Below are 25638 nucleotides of genomic sequence, written 5' to 3' on the forward strand. Positions count from 1 at the left end.
TAATTAGCAAAGTGTTTGGAGGGGTGAAGGCTTATTTCTTCCTCCAACCCATAGGTAATATAATTGCAGAGCAATTAGTCGTATTTTCACTTAACGGTTTAGATAAGTGATTTCTCGAACAATGGCGTTTTGAGCCATACGCTCTTTAGCCGACCTTCTAATCAAACGTAGTTGCCTTTCCATCACCTGACAGAAGACAGAGAAACCATTTCCTCAGAAAATCATATCTCTTGTTGACCTTATAAATTTATATCGTTCCTTAAAAAAGCGTAGTTTAAGATTCTGTACAATTTGACGGAAAATCCTAAATTGAATATCCATTTACAATATACGTTGCTAAATAACAATTACTAAAACGATAATTGCATTCGCAGACATTTACTAACCTCCAGGTTAGGGATGGTGTTATGATTTAAATTATCAAAAAATAATTTTAACTAATTTTAGCCTAAAAATGCTTCTCGACTAACCTTATTAGCGAGTGTTTGTTAATTCATTATTTATTAAATAGTTCAAACAAGGGTACAGTTCCAAAACATAACAATCAAAATGTAATAATAGTAAATATAGGTGTGAATGTATTTATTTGTGTGAATGCGTATTGAATGTGTGTGGTTATATTTCGCATGCGCTCGGGGCTGAAATGACCAAGCTGTCGGAAGCCCTTTAAAAAAAATCGAAAATACACATGTAAATAGAAAGAAGAAAAATTAAAATTCACAGCTGATCAAGAGTATCATCCAAATTATTTCTTAATAACTCCAAAACCTTCTTTTAAAGGCCACTTGATTGTCAACAAATGGATCAATGCATGACACATTCAAAGAACTGGCAATTCTATAAACACATTTGACGTTGGTTCTGCAAGAGGTAAGCAGTTCAGTCGCACGCAAATTCCCGGTAGGCACCCTTAAGCTGAGTTGTGGAAAAAAAAAGCACGACGTCGATTGACCAAAGAGTTCAATGCGCCTAGGGCCGCGAAATATGTAGTGAAGTTAAGACCAGTTTTACACATTAGGTATTTGGCAGCATTTCTCTGAATCATTTCTAAATCATTTGAATGGATTTTAATGTAAGAAGACCAAAATAAAGCATCATAGTCAAGAATACCTAACCATACAATGATACAATATTTGACTGCATAAACACTTGTAAAGTCAGACGTCATACATTTAATGAAACCCAAGTTTCTATATATGTATGAATAACAATACAAGGTATAAGGTATACTACTTATTTAAAGACCACCTTCAAATCAGTAACCAAGTAGACCTCCTTAAGAGAGATATCTACAATGGTGTATATGGAATAGTGTTCCAAGGAAGGAACCTGTTTTTGCAGAAAAAGAAACGTAATGACATTTAGGAAGATTAATCGATAGTCTGCTGATAGTGCACCAGTCATGAAAATCAGAAATATCTTTTTATAAGAGCAAACAATCATTAAATGAACGCATTTGTAGATTTTTAGGTCATCAACCAATAAAGACGCTTTAGGAAATTTATTTGAATTCAATACAAAATTATCCACTGTATCGAAGGCTTTTGAAAGGTCAGTATAAACGTAATGAACCTCGTGGCCATCATCAAAAGCATCAGTAGAAAATTTGTGTTAGTCGAGGTCGATCGACCTTTTATAAAACCATGAAACCACAGACCGTTATTTGCAGCAACTTTCTGAAAAATATAGTTCTACTAACAGACTGTTTTGAACAGCCGTGTTTAAAACAGTCTGTGAGTAGAACTATCTTTTCCAAAAAAAGGATAAATAGTTCTCAAAGAGCGCAGTCAACTAATTCCTCTGGCTAAGCTTGGTCTTCGCTCTTTTTAAATTATATTACCAAAACATGTGCCGCCATATTAAATTACTTGTTACTGATTATTTGGAGATCGTGAGATGCGGTCTGGTGTGACGTAGGTTGTAGAAAAACATTTTCTTCATCGTGCCAACGTTTCTATCTTTATTGAGACCATCTTCAGAGCTCAAAGTGTTTGTTTTTCGTGTAGGTGTGTCATTCTTGCCTGTCTGTAGAGGGCACTCATATAAATTCAAGCTTTAATGCATTTTAAAGCCTTTTCAGGCCATTTCTGGACTATATTAGTCGTTGTAAAGTTAATAGATGGTCTCATTTTGCTAGTTTTAATACATAAAATGTATTAATAATTGTAGTATAGTAAATAAATGTAATTACTGGTACCAAAAACTTTTGAAGAGGAAGCCTGTAAGGCTCTGAAATAGACTAAAGCTTGGACTTATATGAGCCTGGTCGATTTCTTTCACTAAAACTCCGCACTTTACAAAAATTGTGATTGCTTTATGTTTAAGCATATAATTTGACACTTTAATGTTCAGTTTTATAGGTCTAATTTGGTAGACGTGAAAGTCAAGAGGAAATAGGAGTCGTTTAAAATTAGACCCCTATAATCCCTTTTAAGCCAGTCAATAACGATCAGTTCAAAAGGCCGGAAAGTATTGGCTAGTTTTATTCAATTTTAAAAAAAATTCTTCCCAAGTAAAATTTACTAAATTTACTAAACAACTGTTGCATCGCTTGCTAATGGAATGGTGAAAATAAATGAGCCGTTTCACCAGGTGGAGATCGCGTGACTGGGCGTGACGATTTAAGTTATACCAATTGTCTTGATTACTTTGTACGAATACTATCGTCACCCTGTCTACAATCGCCGCTTTTATTGCTCATGGGATAAATCTCAATTGAATTTCAAAAAAAAAAATTAGCAGCTTTTTTTGCAATCTTGTTTTCTATGTTCTGTCTCCTTATTTTGTGTAAATCATTATTCTACCTTTCTTACCAAAAACAAGTTAAAAGCAACACATAATTCACAATTTTTGGATAAAAATAGATGCAAAACGTGCAGAGAATGGGGACTCGTCACATAGCAACCCGGGTCATTCCAGTTTTCCCCATTTTTAGAAATTTTCTGACCTTCCAAAACCTCCATTTTACCATAATCTCTCTTTGATTAATGTGAAAAGACCAAGTCCAGAAATCAAATATAATAGTTAATTATAAAAAATATGGAATGTTTAAAATGTAATTAGCTAACGAGATTTAAGAAAATAAACATCCCCTAACTATACTTGGTACAAAATTTATATTTAAATCTGTATTATATTTTTTCTCAATAAATATGTTTTGTAATTCACCCAGGCCCTGAAGATGACCCGAATAAAGGTCGAAACGACCGTAAAAAAAAAATAAAAAAGGAGTTTTTCTAAAACACTTCATTCTTGACCTCTCCTTAGTGTGCAGCTGGGGAAATTTTTAAACCACTTGTGTGTTGTTCAACTAATTGTTAAACAACCTGTCACCAAAAATCATACATTTTTACCCGAAGGAAAAATTAAAGCTTATGTAGCAAAAACACTATACGTTTGCCTATTTATTTGAACAGTGCTTGGATCCTTAAAACATTATATTGCGAAAAATTACGACAATAACTAAATAAATCATAATTTAATATTAAATTATTGCAATATTGTTGGAAAGAACATACTATCCTTACAAGGCAAAATCATTTATACATTTTTTAAGAAATTATAGAACAAACAATTGCTAAAACAATCATGAAAGACAAATAATGCAATAATAAAACAATGCATTATCCTTATAATAGAATCATACCAATTTACACAATTTTACTGTAGAAATAGAATTTTAAAAACTAGCCTAGTCTTAGTATAATAGTGTTGGATTTCTAAACTTTTATAAACTAAAAAAAGTACAATTTATACTGTGGGGATGGGAAAACAATCATCCATTCATTGTATTCGTTTCCCACTTTTTATCCAGTTTTATTGTTATTGGTCTCGTTTTAATGAATAACTATATTGAATCGTTTTAAGCTAATTGACACCATTTTATACTGTATATTTCTCTGACATTTCGTCTATTAAGACAAGTTTAGATACAAAATTCTAATAATATGGACGCAAAGAAAAAATAATTTGTGGAGCATACGCTCAATCCCAATAGTCTTGACCTTGCTCCTTCGGACCACTTTGACCAAATGCCCACTTCAATAAGGGAAAAACGTTTCATCATCTCGAGGACGTAAAATCTGTAGGAGAAGACTGTTTTCAATCAAAATAGGTAAGTTAAAAACAGATATGGAATGAACCTTGAAATAAAGTTAGATCGTGACGTCCCCAATTTCTTGCCGACCTTATTTCAAAAGTGGGAGTGTTGATCTTCAAACAGAAAACTTGTGTTGCTTGACCTTTTTCTGTGGAAAATTACAAGGCCACAGTAGAGTTCAGGACCAGAAATATTCATACCGGCTCCACTCTTGGCCACTAAGTCAGCCTCCTCATTCATTCTACTGAATGACCAGAAACCCAGGCGAGTGTAATTATTGTCTTTGACTCCAGATTTCATGCAATTACAGACACATTTTGTTTTCACCTAACATAAGGTTAATGTTTTAAATTCTGACTGTCTGTCATAGATCATGGCTCTCTTCTTAGAGTGAATTCCAAGTCTTTTATTTTTCTGCCATCCTCAAGGAAAAAACTTTATTAAAAGTCAGTACAGTCTTTGGATTTAATCCTAGGACTATTCTGCCCTCTTCGTTCTTTGGGCCATCAGTGCTTCAGTAAGAAGTGGCATTAAAGGGGACCAAAAAGGGTATTTCTTTTGGTCTAGTGTTCTTACTGCAATAAATACTTTGTACTAAATTTGAATTTAGGAGTTGTAACACCATTGACATAACTAATATGGGGTCAGCCTGTAACTCCTCCCTCAGCTTTCGTTGACAGGCCCAGCCTTGTGGATATTTCTTTTTGAAGGAGCCTGTAAGCAGTTACTCTAGCTTCTGCTTGAATTAGTAGAAGAGGAAGAAATATTTATTGCATTTGAAATTTAAAAGTAATCATCTTGTTGGAGTCTGATTGTTTACTACGTTTTTCTATTGTTTAACAAGATTGTTGGCATAACTCATACAATCCAATCTACTCTTACAGCAAACCATATTGTATTGTTATGTTTTTATATTGTTATTAGCTTAAATTAACTTAACGTTCTAAAAACACCAAATTTAATAAACACAAAAATCAATAATGTACATTATACAATTATTTATATCAAAAATATAATAAGCTATATAAAAAAAAAAGAAAAAAACCCTGCAGGGTCTTGTTCCACTACAATACCGACCTGTATGTCAACATTGAACATTGGTCTAATAACGCAAATGTATTATTTATTTAGATTTTTTTTGGGTTTAATTCCGAGCTTTTAGGGCAGTAGCTTCTGTATCTTCCCCTGGCAATCTTGGCTCTTCGTATTATTTTGTTTAGATGTTGATTTCATGTGAGCCGATGAATTAGGATAACTGAAAGGTATTTGGCTACATTTGAAAATGGAATCTCTACTCTGTTTAAGCTCGAAAGTATAAGAGATTTGCCTTGGTGTTGGTTGAGTTTTAAAGGAGTGAGAGATAAATTTTGCATAAAATGATCGAGCAAATGCTGTTTGGCAGAAAAATGGTAAAATGGTAGCAAGTAACATGTGGTTAACCTAAAACATCCGCACATTTCACATCAGACCACAACAAAACTTTTATCAGCTATTATTCGAAAATCACCTCTTGTTCAGATACAGTACCGACCTCGCCGCTCCTTCGGATTATCGGATTCCGGCCCAACGATCCTACCCAAACATTCAAGACTGCAAAAGTATATATATATATATATATATCTTCCAAAACAGCAAGGAAGGTCAGAAGAAAAGAACCGGAAACGATCAAATGATTTTAAGATTCTTCAAATTNTATATAAAGAAGAGAAAAAAATATATATAAAAAATTAAAAATTTAAAGAATCTTAAAATCATTTGATCGTTTCCGGTTCTTTTCTTCTGACCTTTCTTGCTGTTTTGGTCTGTCAGAAGCGCTTCCAGTTTCTGCTCGTCATCTTGAGCCGTTAATTTGTGTTTCATTGTTGTATTTGAGGAAAATGGTAAGAAGCCGCGTCTGGCAGAACAAAAGAGCGAGGGTAATCAAATCAAAATGGACAGAAACTACCAATCTACAATATAACTTGCCTTAAGAATAAACAAAATTGAGAATAATATAGAGTTTTTTTTTCGCCACAATCCAATAAAATTAATGATATATTAAATACACATTTTAAAACACAGATTACTGGCCAGTTGAGCCGCCTCCCTTCCTTCTTTTCATATATGAATACTTTTATCCAATATTCGATATTTGAAAAAGCAAATTTATGTTGCTAAAAATTTAGTAACTATTTACTTTCAAAAAGGGTTTTTTTTTTAATTACTATAAATATTAATTAATCAATATTGTTAGTTACATTTTTTTAAGAAATAACGCTATAACGCTGGTGGGAAAACAGTTTCGCTATGTCTCGCAAATTGAAATTACTTCCTTTCATCGAAATCATTGAAAACTGGAAAGGAACGAAGATTGTGGAAAGGGGGGCGATAAATAGCGTCACATCGGCACGGGAAAATGATGTTTCCGATACGTCGAAGACCCTCCTGATGGAATGAGAAATAAGTTTAACAGAGAAACGGCATGGGGTTTGAATTTCCAACCCCCTCCGGGTACGAGGGAGCGAAGGAGGAAAGATCCCAAGATGATACGGAAATCAAGTTTACACAGACCGGCGTGTACTTTATCTGCAATTTGTTCAATTCAGGACTGGAAATAGAAGCTGAGAAAATGTATACAACTAGATGTATAGATTGATAATTAATCGTAAATTTATCCCAGACAAATAGTCCTTTAATATTGTTTATTCAACAAATTTATTGGGTAAATAATAATCAGCACCCTCTAAAAGCACTTACTAACTTATGGTATAACTTATATTCAACACGAGTTTAAAAACATTTTTAAACATTTAACTCATGGCTAGTCCAGTTTTTCAATGAGGAAAGATCGCATATACCAAATATTACATCTTCAAGTCTTAAAATTAATTTTATTGTATAGCTCCAACAACTTATTCCCCGAATTGGAAATATAGCAAAATTTTACTCGACTTGCTCATCAATGGACACACATTAAATCTTAATTATTGAAGAAAGTCACTTAAGAAAGTTGTCATCATTGTGTCATCAGTGATCGTTGAGAAAAGGTGGCAGTTTGAAGAACAAAGGTTAGGTTTTACGTAATGATGTAAATAGTGGAAGCCCATTTCCATACATTTTGGGATGTTTTAGGTTTCTATTGATGATGTTTCATTTTATNGAAAAACATTTTCTTTATGGTGCCAACGTTTCGATCTTTATTAAGATCATCTTCAGGGCCTGGGATTTACAAACGTTGTTTAAATTTAACAAATACATGTAGGATATGGAAAAAAGTGAATTTATACAATGGAAAAAAATTTATTTTTGTATTTGTTAAATTTAAACAATGTTTGTAAATCCCAGGCCCTGAAGATGATCTCAATAAAGATCGAAACGTTAGCACCAGAAAGAAAATGTTTTTCTGAAACCTACAACACACTAGACCGATCTCACGATTTCTGAATAATTATGGACTAACGGTCACTAATCACCACACATTATACTTATATTTAGACAAAGTTTGCAGCTGGGGAAATTTTCAAATCACTCGCATATATCCTCTCGAAATTCACAGACGAAACGCATGGATATAGATTTTCAGTTATATTGTCCCAATATTACCAGAATTCCATCCCTCGACAGCATGAATTCCTTTAATAATAAAGGACCGACAAACACATAATGAAAGTGAAGTGGTGACAAAATGATTCGATATAGATAATAATCCAAATTATGCAACAATATCGGAAAACAGAGTGGGAGTCAAATTTATTATATATTTGGTTAGATATAGTTGAAAACGGTTGTTTTTCTTACTCCATTAAAATAATTTACCTTATCTATTTATAATTAATTGTTTTTCTTTTATTTTAGAATAATGCGTTTATTTTCACAAAACTCTTCACCATCCTACACAATAAAATTATAATTGAGTGAAGTTTCCATTCCACCTTCTTACTTAATATAAATTACTTATTATTTAGTGGTTACCCATCTTTATGGTCCGATTGCCCAAACCAGCGAGAATAGGCAGACCAAAATAACTAGAGTTGACCGAACTACGGGGGTCCAATCACATTGCTGACCACACAGAGGAATCTCTATTTTCATAAGTACCTTAAAAAATCTAACTATGCATTTTCTAATTCCTAACTATCTTAACGCATTGGGCTTTAAGTATGGAACAGGAGATCATTTAAGTTTAAGAGTAATTTAACTTTAAGAGTTTAATAATTAAATTAACTCAAGTAAATCTGCACATTACTGACATATTATTTACAAACGTAGCTCACGTGTATCATAGTTTAGAGATCAGTGGCTACATCACAGAAATATACAGATTTCTCAGCCCTTGAAATGTTACTATGGATCACTTCCAGAGTTTCAACCCTCCAAGTTTAACAGAAATTTACTTTCGAAACCGTTGATTTTTTCGCCAACTCTCTTTGTTATCATAGAATGCGCAGTTTTTGAACAGAACCGACAGTGAATATAAAATATAGGTCAGGACAAAGGGCGTCAATATCGGCCTTATATACCGAGGAGTTTAGAAACGAGGGAGGAATTTCAGCTTACTCTCACCGGAATAAACACTTTTCTCTTATAAATCAGTCTTTAATCCAAAGGAAATACAAACTGAATGCTGAAAATAATCACGCTATTTATCTAATAAAAAGAATATTTTTGGTGCCAGACAAGTTCTTAACATTTATTGTAAATATAACTAAATTCTGAGAAGTCGAGGATGTTAGTAGCTAATTTCTACCTTCTGGACTTTAGTGGAGCAACCGCCCCTTGAGCTTTGATCAAAGAGCAAACGTCTTCGGTGACGCATGTCTGACTATCCGCTTCCCTTTTGGGCTGAGAAACTTTGGTAGCTAAGTGGTTTTGTCAAACATGAAATTTTGGAATTTGATCGACAAGTAGTCGTGAAGCTGCGTACCGTTTGTTCGAAGAAGGGAGAAAAATATTTTAGATCAGAAATGGAAAAGTTATTTTCTTAGGCCCAATCATTCAATTTGAGAAAGGTTGAATGCTACTAAATGAGGCTTTAGGTGTTTCTTTAGAGTATATTCAATAAGTCGTTATCAATCTGCATTATTTTGGTTGGGTATTTCTTCATGTGCAAAACCTCGCTTTATCGTTTATTTTTAATTTTTCTACAGTCGAGATTGTAGAAATATTTTTTCCTTTTTCATCAGTCGGTAATTTTAAGTCAACGTAGACATAGAGGTATAAATAATACATTGATTTAGTTTAAATATTTTCGGCAAACCTTTTTAAAATTAGAATTGACGCTATGAGTGACATCATTTTTATTCTATTTTCTATCATTCTTTCGTATGTTTTGGGTAAGCTGTATTAATGAAACGATTGTTGTTAGGGTTTAATTTTAATTTAATTTTAAAAATTAACTCAATCATACAGCATTGCATAATGTATTTCGACTTTGTTGGGTCAAATTCTATTAGGCACGTCTAATATATTTTTAGCTTTGATATGTAATTTTAGAAGCTTACAATATTTTATTCGACCATGAACGAGAGCTGAATTATATGAGTAAAGGGCAATGAGAAGTTTGTAAAGGAAAAATACTTAAGGACGAATGGAAGGATTTTTTACTTAAATTTTTGATATTGGACGAGATATAAGGTATATCTAATGATATAGATTCATTTATAATAATGTAAATAGATAATGTTTAGTCAACTTTTGCCGAAAGTTTGAGTATTTATAATAGACCAAACAATTCATCTACAATTATATTTCTGAAAACATATGTTGGTAGCTGAATAATTTACTTATGAGGAAGATTTTCTCATAGTTCCACAATTATTTATTTAATTCTTTATATTTATAAAAGTAATGGTTCAAAATAGGAATTGACAATTGTGACTTAACGTTATTTATTTTTGTTAAGTAAAATTAAATTAAATTGGTTGTTGAAAAGAATGCTTCAACCAGCCATTCAGCAATTTCCTCTCTTTCCTTTCAACTCATTCTAACCATCTCTTTTCCTAATTTTCATGTCTGACTGCATTTTATTATTAAATAATACCTAATTTTATTTTTTCATTTTAAAAGTTACAAAAACAGTTTGGTTTAGAATGCAAAACCTGTTGTAAATTGAATTGATTGTTTTAACGAGTTTTCTTTATGAAATCGTTATTTCAAGGGTTTGAAGTTATGCTACAGTAGGTAGAAGTGTGGAAGTTAGACTAATTTACGACTTTTCAAATCGTCTTATTGGGGCTTCTTCATCTCCCAGGCATAAAATAAATACAACTTATATTTTTCTAAAAATTTCGATCGTCTTGGTTTTTGATCTATGTTTTTACTATTGTGCTTTAAACTATAAAACGTCAAAATTGCTTAAGAAACCAATGGCCCTTCGTCAAATTTAAAACACGTTTTCACATGAAAGCATAATAAATTGTCAGAAACATTGTACAACCGATTTGTTAACAACCTATTTAAATTCCTATTACGTCCAATTAGAAAATTCTATATAAAGTTATTTTGAAAGTAATGCTAATAGGTAATAATTTAAGAAAATTACTGCACTGTCCCGCTTATGATTCTGTTCCCTAACTAATACAATTATTTTGGAATTTTTAAAAATAACACGCTGTCCTTCCACATGAACCAAATTTCCTGCAATATTTCTCCTTCGAATATTCCATTTTTTACAAGACCCAACAAATGAGACATAATCTTTTGATATTATATTAATAATTATTATTATATGCAATAATAAATTAAAATATCAAAAGCATTTAAAGGAAATGTTGAGGTGTTCATGGGGGGTTAAGGAAGAAGATTCGGGTGCCTCTCCCAGATCGATCCCTGCCCTGCGCACCCGTTTCACTCAGTTAACTCCTGATACCGAATTTTTTTTTTTATTTTAACTCCCGGATACAAAATAATTTTGGATAATACATGATTAATAAAAGGGTGGATTTAGTTAGGATTAATTTCCCTTAACCATATCCCTCCAATGGAAAGCGTTTCGATGGGGGGAAACGGAGAACTTATTATTATACACATTTCTGACGACGTTTTCACAAACTTCATGAAAATTTGTAATTAATTAGTCAAATCGAATTTCATCCAAGGTCATTTCTTAATAGAATATTTATTGAACTATCGTGATTTATTACAATCCATTGTGATGTACGTTTCATCATCTCCTTTTATTCTATTTAATATGCCAAAATAATTGATTGGTGTTTAATTTATTATATTTTTTTAATATTTCAGGCCATTTTCTTTACCTTTTGGTAAAAAAGCCGTCAACTACGACAAAAGAATACCACATCACATCACCGGAATACCCGAGAACGGCTGACAAATGCCACCTCTCCCTTTGGATCCACATGAGCAATATGATCGGAGGAAACTTGAAAGTCGTCCTTGTGAACTCAAACAAGACCTCTTGGTTCGACAAAGAAAAATATGGAAACAACAATAATTCGTAAGTGGAAGAGTACATTAATGGGAAACATTTAACCGTAGAACTACTGCTTGGGCCCGCTAATGCTCGCTGTTTTTATTGCTCAGGCGTTTTGTGACCTTAAAATATAACTGTGCTTAGTTTCTCGCCATTTTATTATTTTTTATATTGGATACTTATATAATCGAGGAGTTTCCAATAGCGCTTCGCATGAAAACTTTCTGAAGATGAGACAAGTGCTGTCTCGAAAACGTTACAAATAAATTGTTTTAAAAAGTGAGGTTTCTAAAAAGATAAAACGGCCACAAAATGAATCAAAAACACAACCAAGGAGAAAAAGTATTTTAAAAAATATTTAAAAAACAAGAAAAGAAAAATATAATAATCTACTATTTTATTTTAAAAATTTAACTGCGTCACTCCGGAAAGAAGTTATTTTTCAATTTGAAATATATAATAAATTAAAGTAGTGATTAAAATTCTGAAGCTGTGATAAAAATAACCGAATGTTCGATAGTAAAACGATTTGCTTATGTTAGACTTTTTCATCTCCATTTTTGCCTACTGGTTTAATTGTTGTTAATGATACTGCTGTTTGTGCAAACTGTCTATCTAACCGAGAACAAATAGCTAGAGAAAGAAAATTAAAACCAGTAAGATAAATTAGCAGCTAAAATAAAGCTTATAAATTAAATGCTAATTCTTTTCCCCCCAAAAAAACCTAGTGAGATAACAAAACAAAGTTTTTGATAATTCTGTAATTCATATAAAAAAGTTTTATAATTTTTATATTCACTTAGAAAAACATCAACTCCTTATATGAAAAATTATTCCTTTTTGATTATAGACTAATGAGAATTATCGTGTATAATTGTTTTTCTTTGGCCACAACTTTTCTGTATTTAAGCTTTTTTGATTCGTTGTTGTATTCTACCTTTGAGTTTGGACAGTTATAATTAGTGTTTTATTTTTTCAGATGGGAAAACCATTCTTTCAACATTGGAAGAATCACTCAACCATTCACTATTATACTTGTCGTGACCCACACGCAAAGAAACAGGTATCCACTCCACGTTGCAATTGACAATATTAGACTTCTGGACTGTTTCCCAGGTGAGAAAATACGATTAATTGAACAAAAAAAATTATAAATTGTTAAATACATTTAAGCAGGTATGGAAGGGAAGTAAAAATTTGAGACATCGTTTTAATTAACTGCTGTAAAAACCATAACACGGTGAAATCATTTTGATTCGTAAAGCATTTCTATTATTGCTGGAGTACACGGAATGAATAAACAATAATAATAGTAATTATGTTCATTTATTAATTAATATATTTGTGTCAATTTATGAATTACTGCTTTGTTATTGAAAGGAATTCGATTGGGAGAAATATTTAGAAAATTTCTAAAATTGACAAATAGGATGTTTAATCATTTATACCAGAAATTTTTATTGTATTTGTTTCATTATTGTTTATATTGGTTTTTGTTAATTATTTCTTTCTTATGTAGTTTCCGATTTAAAAAAGTGTTAAAACGAAAGCTATTCATATGATATATGTTTCAACAAATCATTCAAACCTCTGGTTGTCTTTATTTTAATTTATTTTTTATTTATGGTTTATTTATGGTATTGACTATTCGTTCGTAAAAAAGGAAAAAAACGACTCAGCTGTTAATTTATTATTACAGGAGGGCCTTTCAAATTGTTCAAACAATTGAATTCATACAAAGAGAGACCAAGGGGTGAGTGTTTGAGTGTTGTATTGGAAGTTTCCACCAAGATTGAGATTTGTTCCGGCTGCGGCCTCCCCTGTCTACCTTGACACCAAGACTGAAGAAGTTGAGAATTTAATATTCAAAAAACTTCATCAGTTCATGAGTCATATATAAAGAGAGAAAAAAACAGAGTTGAAAAACCCTTTCATTACATAAACTCCCCTTGCCACAACTTAGAACAATTCAAATTAACTGTTTTTAATCCGTCTGTTCTTTTGGTGTGATTGTATTTATTCCCACAGTTTTAATATACATATTATGGAATGAATAAATTCACAGTTGCATTTTGTAATCTAATCATCGACCATTTGTACACTTCTCACTGTTTTATTGTTTTCATACCGTTTTCTCTTCCACAGTGTAAAACATATTTTTTTGCGATGTTTTTTGGTTTTTATTATTTTATAGCACATTCTTATTGATTTTTCTATAGGCTTTAGAAAAAGTACAAGATGTACTTGCAGTCATTTCAACGAAAATTGGCCAAACCATTTACACATTTTTCCAAATACACCGGTAGAATAAGAGCACTTTGTTTGTGCAGTTACAGTATTTCATAGTATAAGTAATATTTGGGCTAAATCGATATTTTGAATAACAAGTAGGTTAACATTAACGAATATAGTTTTAATATAAGTATAATTAATCCATATTTGCTTGGTGTTATTATTATTCTTTTTATCTGAGGTTTGCGGTTGAGGTGAAAAATTAGTGTCACAAGAGGGATTCGAACCTCCGACCTTCGGCTGGCTTATTCAACTCCCACTCGCGACAGTAATTTTTCACCTCAACCAAAAACCTTAGATAAAAGGAATAATTAATTGGTATAAGTAAAATTTTTAAAAAAATTGATGGCTGTGTGGAAATATTACTCGAATTAATAAAGTTAATTAAGAGCTAAAAACTTTAAACTTGAAAAAATAAGGAACAAGCACAAATTTTGGACATAAAAACAATTTACTCCAAGCTGATAAAAATTAACAACAGTTTTCTTGCTCCTCAATTACAAAATGAATTTAACAATTATCATTATTTTTACTGTTATTATAATTTTTCCTTGCAAAATATATATCTTAAAAAATTACATTTATTTTATTTATTAATTTTAATTTTTTATTGTATTTATTAGTGAAGTTTGCAATGTATGTTGTAGGCATATTTGTGTGTAATGAACAATCCTTTTGTATATAATTTGTACCATTTATTTTTTAAACTTTTTAGTAATTTATTTATTTGTGTTGTCAAGTTCACTAAAGTACTTGTGAAATAAAAAATTGCTTGAAATTCAGAGGTCCATGCAAAATCGGTTTATAAAGTTGAATTATTTATTTATTTTTGTTCATTGAAATAATTAATTTTATACTTACAGTATATATTGTCATAGCTTGTGAAAAAAAATTTGCTACTATTTCATAAGTTTTTAATAAGGTGTGCTATTTAGTTTGGCTACTAAAACTTTAATTTAGTTTTAGTTTGATATGAAATGCCATACGTTTGACATCGATCACTTTGTTTCAGAAGAACACTCCACTCCAAAAGAATGTTCGCCAGTAAGTCAGTTTCAATGTTACAACAACGCATGTATAGAAGCAACGAGAGTGTGCAATATAGAGTTAGATTGTCCTAATGGGGAAGATGAAGAGCAAGACTGCTGTGAGTGAAGGATCAAACATTTGTTTAATTCAGATTGGTTTCAATTTAAATCTTTCCTTTCAGCCGAAGTGCCACATTTTGCCAGGTGTGATTTTGAAGAAGACACTTGCGGATGGCACAATAAAAATGGCAACCATTTGAAGTGGATAAGAAATAAAGGTATGACAGCCACACCCTCGACAGGCCCAAGTAACGATCACACATTTCAAAATTCATCAGGTAAAACATTTTTTTAAGTATTATTTTATAAACTCTCCTGCAACAATTCTAATCCTAGGTTATATTGATAGGTTATTATATGTATGTTGATATGTCTGGGAGGAAATATGATATGGGAACTCCTTCAGAATTAGAGAGCCCAATATTTGACCCTCCACCTACTTGTCACAATAACAACTCATCCCCTTATTACAACTCATGTTATGTAAGTTAATTTTAAAACATCTTCTAATTTCATCCTATTTCTGAGTGTTTTTGTGTTTTGCAGATTTCATTTTTCTACCACAAATATGGCCCTCATAGTGGATCACTGGGTCTTTTTTTAGTTGAATTGCAAAGAACAAACATTACATCTAAACTATGGTGGAGCTATGGTGATAAAGGCAATAAATGGATTCGCCAGGTTGTAAGACTTCCTAATATAACACATAGGTAAACAATATAAAAAAATATATTTTTTAAATGTTAATATTTTTATTTGTAGCCAAATTAGTTTAGCCTAATATTAATTATTAGTACATATTACAAATGTGATCACAATATATTTTTTCGCACGGTCAGAGCACTAACACTAAGGCCAAGACTGCACTTGTAAGACATATACCGTGAGAAACCAGCCAATGCTGGCACTCTGTATGAAGGATTATGGAACAAGGAGATCTCAAGGCCATCATCAATTAAAACAACATGGTGGGTTCTTGGGAGGAGAATGTGTAGAGAGAGCTCTTCCAGTAGAGTTAAGATGGTTGGTGTGAAACTTTTGGAATCAGGAACAGATCAGTTCGTTGACAAAAGGAATACTGAGATCATTATGAGTAAGATTATTATCAGTGAGGTTAGTGCCGAAGTAACTGACAATTGACAATTTGTCTGAGGAATTTTGATTGGAAAGATAAGATGTGCTAGATGTTGGATGGCTTTGGCAGAACCCCACAGTTCTGCAAATCCAAAGTGGTCACAGTAAAGTCTGGCATAGAGTTATTTTAGTTTTGATGATCAACACAGATTTCAGTTCTAGAAGTCTTCTTAGTTGTCCAAGTTAAGTTGTACTCTTAAATCTTGTGTGATGATTCCATATCAGTCTGCTGTCTAGGTATGATGATGATAAAAAGTTTATTACCTTTTAGGTTAAATTCCTAGGAATAATCTTTGATAAAAAAGTTAACCTGGAACCTCACTTACAATAAATCATAACAAATGGAAAAATATCGCTAATGATCCCAAGGAGAATCGTAAGCAAACCTTGGGGACTAATACTGAAAGAAAAAATAACTAAAACCCACTGGCAAAAATAAGATCCCAAACAACCTATAGATCACTAGCCTGGTGGGCCAAAATTCAACAAAAACAAGCTACTCAAACACCAGATAGCCTACAAGATTAGCACACCTATCCATCACAGGGGCAATGAGAACAACCCCACTAGTGCACTAGAAACTCTGCTAAACCAACCTCCACTGGAAATATACATACAGGAGAAGCTAGAAAATGCTCATTTAGACTCCAAAAACAATCAAATTGGATGGGAACTAAACTATTAGGGCACACAACCATAATTAATAAAATCAGACACCCATTGTTAGAAATGGGGATCGACTATTTTTTACAACATCCTATAAAGTTTCAACAGACTATAAAGGAGAGGAAGAACTCAGGAGAGCATCGGACACAAATGATCTATGATATATAGATGGCCCCAAACAAATGAAGGAACTGGATTATTTTTAAATGAGCAATCCAACTCACTAGGGAAGTACACTTTGGTCTTTCAAACAGAAATACCCACCAATATTACTTATGCCCTAGAAAATCTTAAAAGAGGTTACACTGGCAAAAAAATCTTCATAAGATCAGATAGCCAAGCAGCTATTAAAACATTAGCGTGTAAAAAATCATATCAAAACCAGTCAGTGAATGCATCCAAAATATCCAAAACTATGGGGGAGGACACAACAAACCTGATGATATCTTGGGTGCCAAGACACAAAGAAATTTAGGGTAATGGAAAAGAAGACACACTAGCCAGAGGAGGATCTGAAAGACCTTATAAAAACCCTGAACCTACACTTGGGTAAAATAATAAACAAACACAGATCCTCCATCGCCGAATGAATTCAAAAAGATAGAAAGAGAAGTGGATAAGCTCAAGGAATACTGGACTCAGTAAACTTATGGTAAAACAACCCTCACCAAGATTGGGAGTGATAGCTGCACCTCACTCCAAAGCAGTGATTGGTTAAGTAGCATTTTAGGATTAGAAAATAAGGAAAGGGTAGGAAGTGTTTAAGTTTTATATATATATTTTAAACATCTCTTTTTTTATGTGAAATTTACAATTGTATAATTAACCACAAGTAAATACAATGTAAGTTGATTTGTGCAGTGTTGAGTGGAAAAGTTACTCAGCAGTGACACTGATAAAAGTACACATAAGCAATCACTATCACTCAGGATAAGGTCATGGGGGATAATCATAAACTATGAAATTTATGATAACTTTGCCTAAATTTTAAGGTGTGTTTAACAAATATAATTTAATAAGTTTAATATTTATTTCTAGATACTATTTCCAATTTGAAGCTCGAAAAAGTTTTGCATCAAGAGGTGATCCAGGAATTGATGATATTTCTCTGAGCCCAAAATGTTTTGGGATTGGTAAGAGAATTTAATTATTTTTTCCTTAGTAATCATTTTTTTAATATATTTTAATGTGCACAGGGATTCCACCAGCCCATCTTGGGGGTTATGTTTATGGGTCATCAACAATAACACCAGGTATTCATCCACAAAAACATAACATTTGAAGATATTATTTACATCCAAGCATTGTAAATTTTTATTTAATATTGTTTTAAATCTTGCAGTTTTAACGACCCCTCCTGAAGTCCATCCTGACTTTGCAAATTCAACATGTAATTATAATTAAATTTTGAGAAATTAATAATTATAAATCAATAACATTTATTTGATTTATTCAGATTATCTCTTTGGGACTTGTGGAGCGAAAGGAAGATATGGCCCTGACCAAGACAACTGCACTGAAGCTTATAATAACACCGATGTGACTATAAAAGTCATGAAAGAAAAACTTCTCCAGGGTGTACAGCAATGGACAGTCCCTCACAATGGAATTTACACGTAATATTTTTGTTTTGAATTCAGAAAAAAACTTTTTAACTTGTGCATTTATTAACTGAATAAACAAGTGTTGTCGAGGATTGTATTACATTTAATTTATTTAAAACTATCATTTTTTGGTCTTTTTTAATTTTAAGTGTTATAAATAATGTTAAACTACTTTTACATAGATTAATTGCAAGAGGAGGCAGTGGTGGAAGAGGAAGTGGTGGGCTTGCAGAATCAAGAGGAGCTATGGTTCGAACTGTATTAGAACTTAAAAAAGGACAACAGCTCTATATACTTGTTGGTCAGGAAGGGAATGACGCCTGCAAAAAGGTATAACAATGTTACTTATTATCATTAAAGTTCTGTTTTTATTAAACAATTTATTAAAACAGGACATGGCAGCAAACAGATCGTCAGTTTGCAATTTAAGATCTAATACTAGTAAAAAGGGAATATTTAATGCTTTGAAAGAAATTAAAAAACTAACATATTTACCTGAGGGTGGAGGTGGAGGTGGAGCAACATATGTATTCACTGTCAGTATTTAGTTTCCATCCTAGTGATTATATTATAACACAATACTTTTACACAGATGTCTCAGAAAAATAAAGAGAAAAAACCAGTCATTGTGGCTGCTGGGGGAGGTGGTCTAAGCCATAATTCAATAATTGGTGAAGTATTACAATATGGACATGGAATAAATGTATCATTGCAAGCAATAACTGGGGATGCTAGTGGACTAGTACCTGCCGGTAATTAACTATCTTTTTTTCTGCATTTGATTTTTCTAGAACAAAATTTTGCTGATATAATTACTAATGTTATTATTATTTTAACCATTCTGTGGGGTTTTAAAGTTATTTTAGGGGGTGTCGGTGGCCGCAACAGTTTAGGCATTGACACGGCACTCATCACAGCAAGGTAAAGGTCCCAGGTTTGAATCAAGCATCCCTGCATTCGAACCCGACATACTTACAAATGGGCTTTTTCGAAAACACCGGCACCCCAAGGGTTTTAATAACCTCCTAGCTGAAATACCCTCATTTAAAAACATTAATAATAATAATAATAAAATAGAATAAAAAATATATTTAAAAAGTATAATAATATTGGTTATTATATTTTATTTTAAAATAAAAAAATTGTTCCTTTTAATGCATGGAATGCATATTGGAATAACAGGTGCGGGTGGTGGTTGGAAAAGTGGAAATCTAACATATAGAATTACTACTGGCTTGGCACTCTTGCAAGGAGCAGTAGGAGGAGGAGCTTGTTATGAAACAATAGATAATTCAGATAAAGGTGCTGGTGGATTTGGAGGTGGTGGTGGTGGTTGTACGTCAGGAGGAGGCGGTGGTGGTTATTCAGGTAAAATACTTTATAGTTTTATTGCAGTTTTACAAATCTGTCGCTTAACCTAATTTAAGGTGGAAGAGCATGGGCAGGAAAAAGCACAGTTGGAGAAGGGGGTTATTCATGGATTGAAACGGGTTCTCACAGGATGACATGGATCGCACAAAACCGAGGACCTGGAGCACTTTATGTCATACCTGCAATTGAAGGATGTGGATGTGATTTTCTATGCATTGCTTTGGATACATACAGATCAAAAGTGGAATGCATTTGTCCTGCAAACTGGCATTTATCCAATAATTCTGTTCAATGTTTAAGTGAGAACATATTTAATTTTTCTAATGAATTTTCCAACATTTTTTGTATGTATTTGTTTTTATTTTTCTATGTAGTGAACCCATTGAAAGAAACTGAGATGTCTTTCAAAATGATGTTAGGAGTTATGATCATTTCTTTTCTTCTCATCTGTCTAGCCTGTTTATGTATTTATTTGTGTAAGTAAATTTAAAAGCATCCCCATTTATTTTATCAATTAAAATGAATTATTTTATCTCAAATTATTTTACCATCAGTTTAACATTTGATTACAAGTGTTATCTATGCAAATTTTTTCGTTTTATAATTACTTTTAGGGGTTTAAAAATGATAATTTTTTAGACAATCGTTATCAAAGGACAAAAGTTGCCATGATGAGAAGTAAAACGCTTTCCGGTCCTGATTTACAGTTGAATAGACTTAGGGTTGCTTCTAACAGCATGATGACTGAATATAATCCAAACTATGAATTTGGGGGTGGTGTGTACAGTCTAAGAGATCTCAAAGAAATACCAAGGGAACACTTGAGGCTTGTCAAGTAATTTCTTTAATTTGTAAATATTTGTTAAATAATTTCTCAACAAACTAATTTCATTTTAGAGCTTTGGGGCAAGGTGCTTTTGGTGAAGTGTATCAGGGTTTTTTTAAAAATAGAGCTGGAGATGCTGTTGAAATGCCTGTAGCTGTTAAGGTACATTTTCAATGTTGCCTTTTTCAATAATAACCAAGCAATAATTATTTTGTACTACTTCTGCTTATTCACTAAAATAGTTTTATTATTTTCTAGTTGAAATAACAATAAACTAATAATGACTTAATAATTAAAGGGTTAGTAAATGGCCTTTGAATATATATTCACTGTAAACTATTCAATTTGAATAGGTTATTAAGACATAATATTATTTTTTCAACAATGATTAATTTAATAAATGCAACAATTTAATAATAAAAATTACTGTGTGGTTTTTATTAATTATTTTTTCATTTAGTGACCATTAGTTGATGATTATTTGGAGATCGTGTGATGGGCCTGGTGTGATACACCAGACCACATCTCACAATCTCCAAATAATAAAAATTAGCTTGCTTTAAAGTATATATATATATATATATATATATTTTTTTTTTTTTTACATGTATTACTCAAAAATATTTGTCAAGAAATTGTTGACAAATATGAAAAGTTCAGTATTTTTTATATAAATATATTTATTTCCTACATTGTAATGCTACATTTTTTTTTTTTTTTTAAATAGACATTACCTGAATTATCAAGCAGCCAGGCAGAAACAGATTTTCTAATGGAAGCACTGATAATGAGCAAATTTAATCATCCGAATATTGTCCATTTCATTGGTGTTTGTTTTGGTGAACATCCAAGATTTATAGTAATAGAGCTTTTAGCAGGTGGTGACCTTAAGACATTCTTAAGAGAAGCTCGACCAAAACCTGTAAGTTTAATTTATAATATGTTTTGTTTTTTAATGCACTTTTCACTACATTATTAAGTATTATCTATCTTCAAATTATAGGACAGAGCTGCACCATTAACAATGAAAGATTTGTTAAATTGTATAATAGATGTAGCAAAAGGTTGTAAATATATGGAAGAAAATAGGTTTATTCACAGAGATATAGCAGCAAGAAACTGTCTTTTAACGAGTAAAGGCCCTGGTAGAGTTGTAAAAATTGCTGATTTTGGTATGGCTAGGGATATTTACAGGTCAATTATTTATCTATTTTATTTCATCATTGAAAAAAGGAAGAAGACTATTTTATATATGATTCTTCTCTTTTAGGGCTGATTATTACAGAAAGGGTGGCAAAGCAATGTTACCAATAAAATGGATGCCTCCAGAAGCATTCATGGATGGAATTTTTACTACAAAGACTGATGTTTGGTAAACCACACGTAGCACTCAAGTGTCTAAAACATTCATCAATATGATCAATTTTATTTTAGGTCGTTTGGAGTTTTAATGTGGGAAGTAATGTCAATGGGCTATATGCCTTATACAGGGTGCACTAACCGAGAGGTGATGCAGTTAGTTACAAATGGAGGTAGGCTGGCACCACCAACTAACTGCCCGAGTCAGCTTTATGGAATCATGACACAATGTTGGCAACCAAACCCTGACAATAGGCCTGGATTTCCTTTAATTCTTGAACGCTTAGGATATTGCATGCAGGTATTTTACATAATTTTTTTTAAATTAAGACTGTATTGCATTTTTAAACATTTTTACTTCAGGATCCAGATGTAATAAAAGCACCACTTCCTGATTACACAAAACCTCCACCATCAGAACTCGATACAACAATAATGAGGCCCTCGGCCCTGGAGGAGTGCATTCAGCCAGATTACCTTGTCCCTCTTCCAGGGCCACCAGAGTGGGATTTAACCCAACAATTACCCGAATCTAGATCTACCCATCCTCTACTTGAACATTCTTCTACTAGCAATACATCACCACCTGCCACTACAAACAACAATAACCAAACTACAGACCCTTCGGTCATACCTGCCAATAAACCTCATCTTGTCGACCATACTGATCAACCCGTTTACATAGTGTCTTCTAATATAAAACAAGATGGAGAAGTGTCATGCTAAATTTTGAAAATATGATGTGAAGAATGAGAAACTGCATATTTTTGAGAAGATTTACTTTTGTAATAATTTTTGATGGCAAGCTGGACAAAATGAGAAGCCAGTGTAGTACAGGGTAAACTGAACGTTTTAATTTACTTTTATTCACGTTCAGAATATATTTTTATTCAGAGGTGAGATAAAAGATATAACGTAATCGACTGTTATATGTAGATAACAGATTTATTTCAAAGACTTGGATTGTATAAAATAGTTTACTCCAAGTCCATAAATATAAGAAAAATATATCTCAGGAATGATCAGTTAAAAGGGGGAAACGGGTGTAATTAAAACCATAATTATCCTGAGATTAAATTCTTAAAGCATATTTAAATCTTTAAGAAAAGGTGATGCTTTATTTTTGAGGTATCCAAGATATCAGAATAATACACATTTATTCAATAAATGTAGCTATAAAAGCTTTAGTCACTGCTCACAACTGAATATATATTTTCAGAATCTGGAATAAACTGAATGTAAAGATAAGAATAAAATTTGTTAGACACAAGTATAATTTAATTTGTAATTGTACAGACAATGTATGGGAGTTGTAAGTGTTAATAGTTTTAATTGAAAACTTGAAAATAAACAAGTAACAAAAAGGGCTTATGTGTACAAACTATCTTTGATAAGTTCCAGGAACATGAACGGCCAAATAATACCTATATGTACAAAGTTAATAAGAAAGTTGATGAATGAAAAGATGATATTTATAGGTACAAATCAAATTTTTGTACTTCAACATATTTGGCAATGACTGATATGGAAGAGTAGATTATAAATCAACTAAATAGAATAATAAGATTGTCATTATATGTATATTCATCAATGTAGTGTAAAATATATAATAATATCACAATAATTAAAATGTTTTTCTGCACAAAATTTATAAAGTTTGTGCATTTAAACTCATAATAAAATAAGATGCTTAATTAATGTGATCTTAGTATATATTAATATATACATAGTTAATTGTAATGATGAAACACATAAGGGTAACTTTTTTTCTATTAAAAAACCTTGCATTTATAAATCTTATAATTACAATTATGATGTATTATTTTATGATATTAATTTACCAAATTGTGATTACCGGTATAGAGTTGCTAAACTCATTTTACCTAAGTTGTTATATTTATTATCGTAACAATTAAAAGATTGTTGTTATTTATTGTAAATGCTTAATATGTTTTTAAGTTTGTGTTTATACTATAATTTATATTTGTTACATGTTTGTGCACTTATATCCTAATTTTGCTCAATATAAATATTTGTTAGAAACTTTGCTAATATTCTCAGTAAGACTATTTTTGTCCAATACTTAATGAGGCATGTCTAATTATTATCGCAGATAATGTTGAAGGTCAGGAAGTTTGATCACCCAACACTCATCAACAATGTGAAATTCATTATAAGAGAAGAGGTGGACCAATTTAATCGAAGACAATCAAACTTCATCTGCTATTTAAAAAAGCTAAACTATAGTTGTGTAATTTCAAGTAAGTAGAAAGAGTAAACACACAAACACATTAATAAAAAACAAAACTAATTAATTTCATGCCCACATCCTTCTGTACATGGAGACATTTCTTGCAAGTAATCAAATTTCTCTTGTTCGCACCATTTAAAGAATTAAATTTTGTCTAATTACTAACAAATTTATTTACATGGTGACAAAATTGGCTTATAGGCAGTAAATTAACTATGAAATCATAACCAATACAACACCTCTTTACATTGAGGTCAAGGTCAGAACACTAATCACCTGCTACAGATTAATTAGCAAGTGCAGCTGGAATCATAAGTGCAAAAAATCTCACAACTATTCAGTAAGGCCAACAACCAATTATTAAGCGTTAGTGATAAAAAGATTAAAACCCCTTCGGGGAAAAAGCACTTTCAGGTAGTCACCCCTTGTGATTATAATTATAGTTTGGATGATGACCATCGTAACATAGACTGCTATACAGATGATATGGTTCACTTATCAAATGTAGAGGGAGTGGTTCAGGAATCTACATACCAATATGAGGAATCAGCATCTCCTCCCCTCTTGGTAATAACACCTCAGTTTTTCAGTCGGAAATCTGGGCCATTAATGTGTGTTGCAGAACACTTATGGAAAATAAAATTAAGGGAAAAGTTATTAGAAATTTTTCTGACAGTCAGGCTAGTCTTAGTTCACTACAAAAAGATTTGTCAACCTCACGACATTATCAATAGGATCTCTACCAGGTTTGAGGACAAGGTAACCCTTATTTGGATACCAGCACATAATGGACACTATGGCAATGAAAAGGTGGATGGCCTGGCCAAAGAAGGTTCTAATTCTGTGTTTGTCGGGCCACAACCGGTATTACCACACTCTATGAGCACAGCGAAAGAGAGTATCAACAACTGGGGCATGAAACAATTCCTTAGGGAGTGGAATTTATCCCCCGGACACAGGCAATCGAAAGAGTTTGTTAAGGCGATCAAACCAGCAAAATCGAAATGGCAATTCTCTATCTCAAAGAAGGGAATTAGAAGGCTGATAGGTATCCCGACAGGCCACTGCCCACTGAGAAGACACCTCTCCATAATGGGTATTCTACCAGANAGTCACCTCGGGTTAAGGGGGAGAAAAATGCAATTGTGCTTAATCGACATCCGAGATAAGCCGAGTGCATTTTTCTGTACAAATAGCTCTTTAACTAATTTTTAATAATATGATATATATAACTTATATATAACTCCTCCACCCTTAGAATAATGCTTCCCCAGGGGGGTCGTATTTTACAACATGTATTGTTTGTTTATTTTTATCTACAATTTTAGTTTTTATATATCTAATTATACATAATATTGTTACAATAATGATTAAAATATAAAGGAGTAGTGTCCATAAGCTTAAATTAGCGTGTATATATGGGGTAACATTATTTTCTGTTATAATATTTGGAGAAATATCATGAAGAGTAAAACGACGAAGCTTGATGCTGAAGTTGGAGATTTGGGTTGGTTCAAATGTCAGGTTGAAGTTGATG

The 25638-nt window shown here is 32.1% G+C and overlaps 1 protein-coding gene across 9 annotated transcripts in view; it reads left to right on the top strand.

Annotated features, from left to right (window-relative positions):
* Positions 1–25638, top strand: part of LOC106665745 (leukocyte tyrosine kinase receptor) — a 43908-nt gene that overhangs the window by 14234 nt on the left and 4036 nt on the right. For 3 of the 9 annotated variants that reach the window (XM_024227012.1, XM_024227013.1, XM_014392427.2), the window contains exons 2-25: positions 11321–11534; positions 12490–12626; positions 13210–13263; positions 14815–14949; positions 15013–15168; positions 15240–15373; positions 15437–15600; positions 17729–17823; positions 17887–17943; positions 18033–18080; positions 18147–18306; positions 18477–18624; positions 18687–18830; positions 18887–19046; positions 19477–19662; positions 19722–19964; positions 20040–20141; positions 20305–20500; positions 20563–20653; positions 21219–21413; positions 21495–21685; positions 21762–21863; positions 21926–22151; positions 22214–24111. In XM_024227012.1, coding sequence (XP_024082780.1) covers positions 11321–11534; positions 12490–12626; positions 13210–13263; positions 14815–14949; positions 15013–15168; positions 15240–15373; positions 15437–15600; positions 17729–17823; positions 17887–17943; positions 18033–18080; positions 18147–18306; positions 18477–18624; positions 18687–18830; positions 18887–19046; positions 19477–19662; positions 19722–19964; positions 20040–20141; positions 20305–20500; positions 20563–20653; positions 21219–21413; positions 21495–21685; positions 21762–21863; positions 21926–22151; positions 22214–22576 — 3701 coding nt within the window. In that variant the 3' untranslated portion in view covers positions 22577–24111. Of the gene's footprint in view, positions 1–735; positions 871–11320; positions 11535–12489; positions 12627–13209; positions 13264–14814; positions 14950–15012; positions 15169–15239; positions 15374–15436; positions 15601–17728; positions 17824–17886; positions 17944–18032; positions 18081–18146; positions 18307–18476; positions 18625–18686; positions 18831–18886; positions 19047–19476; positions 19663–19721; positions 19965–20039; positions 20142–20304; positions 20501–20562; positions 20654–21218; positions 21414–21494; positions 21686–21761; positions 21864–21925; positions 22152–22213; positions 24112–25638 lie in introns of those variants that run through there. The other 6 variants (XM_014392435.2, XM_014392428.2, XM_024227016.1 and 3 more) reach the window with 6 other exon arrangements.

The sequence above is a fragment of the Cimex lectularius genome, unplaced genomic scaffold (assembly GCF_000648675.2).
Source record: "Cimex lectularius strain Harlan isolate CLEC.00 unplaced genomic scaffold, Clec_2.1 scaffold104, whole genome shotgun sequence".
Classification (NCBI taxonomy): Eukaryota; Metazoa; Arthropoda; class Insecta; order Hemiptera; family Cimicidae; genus Cimex; species Cimex lectularius.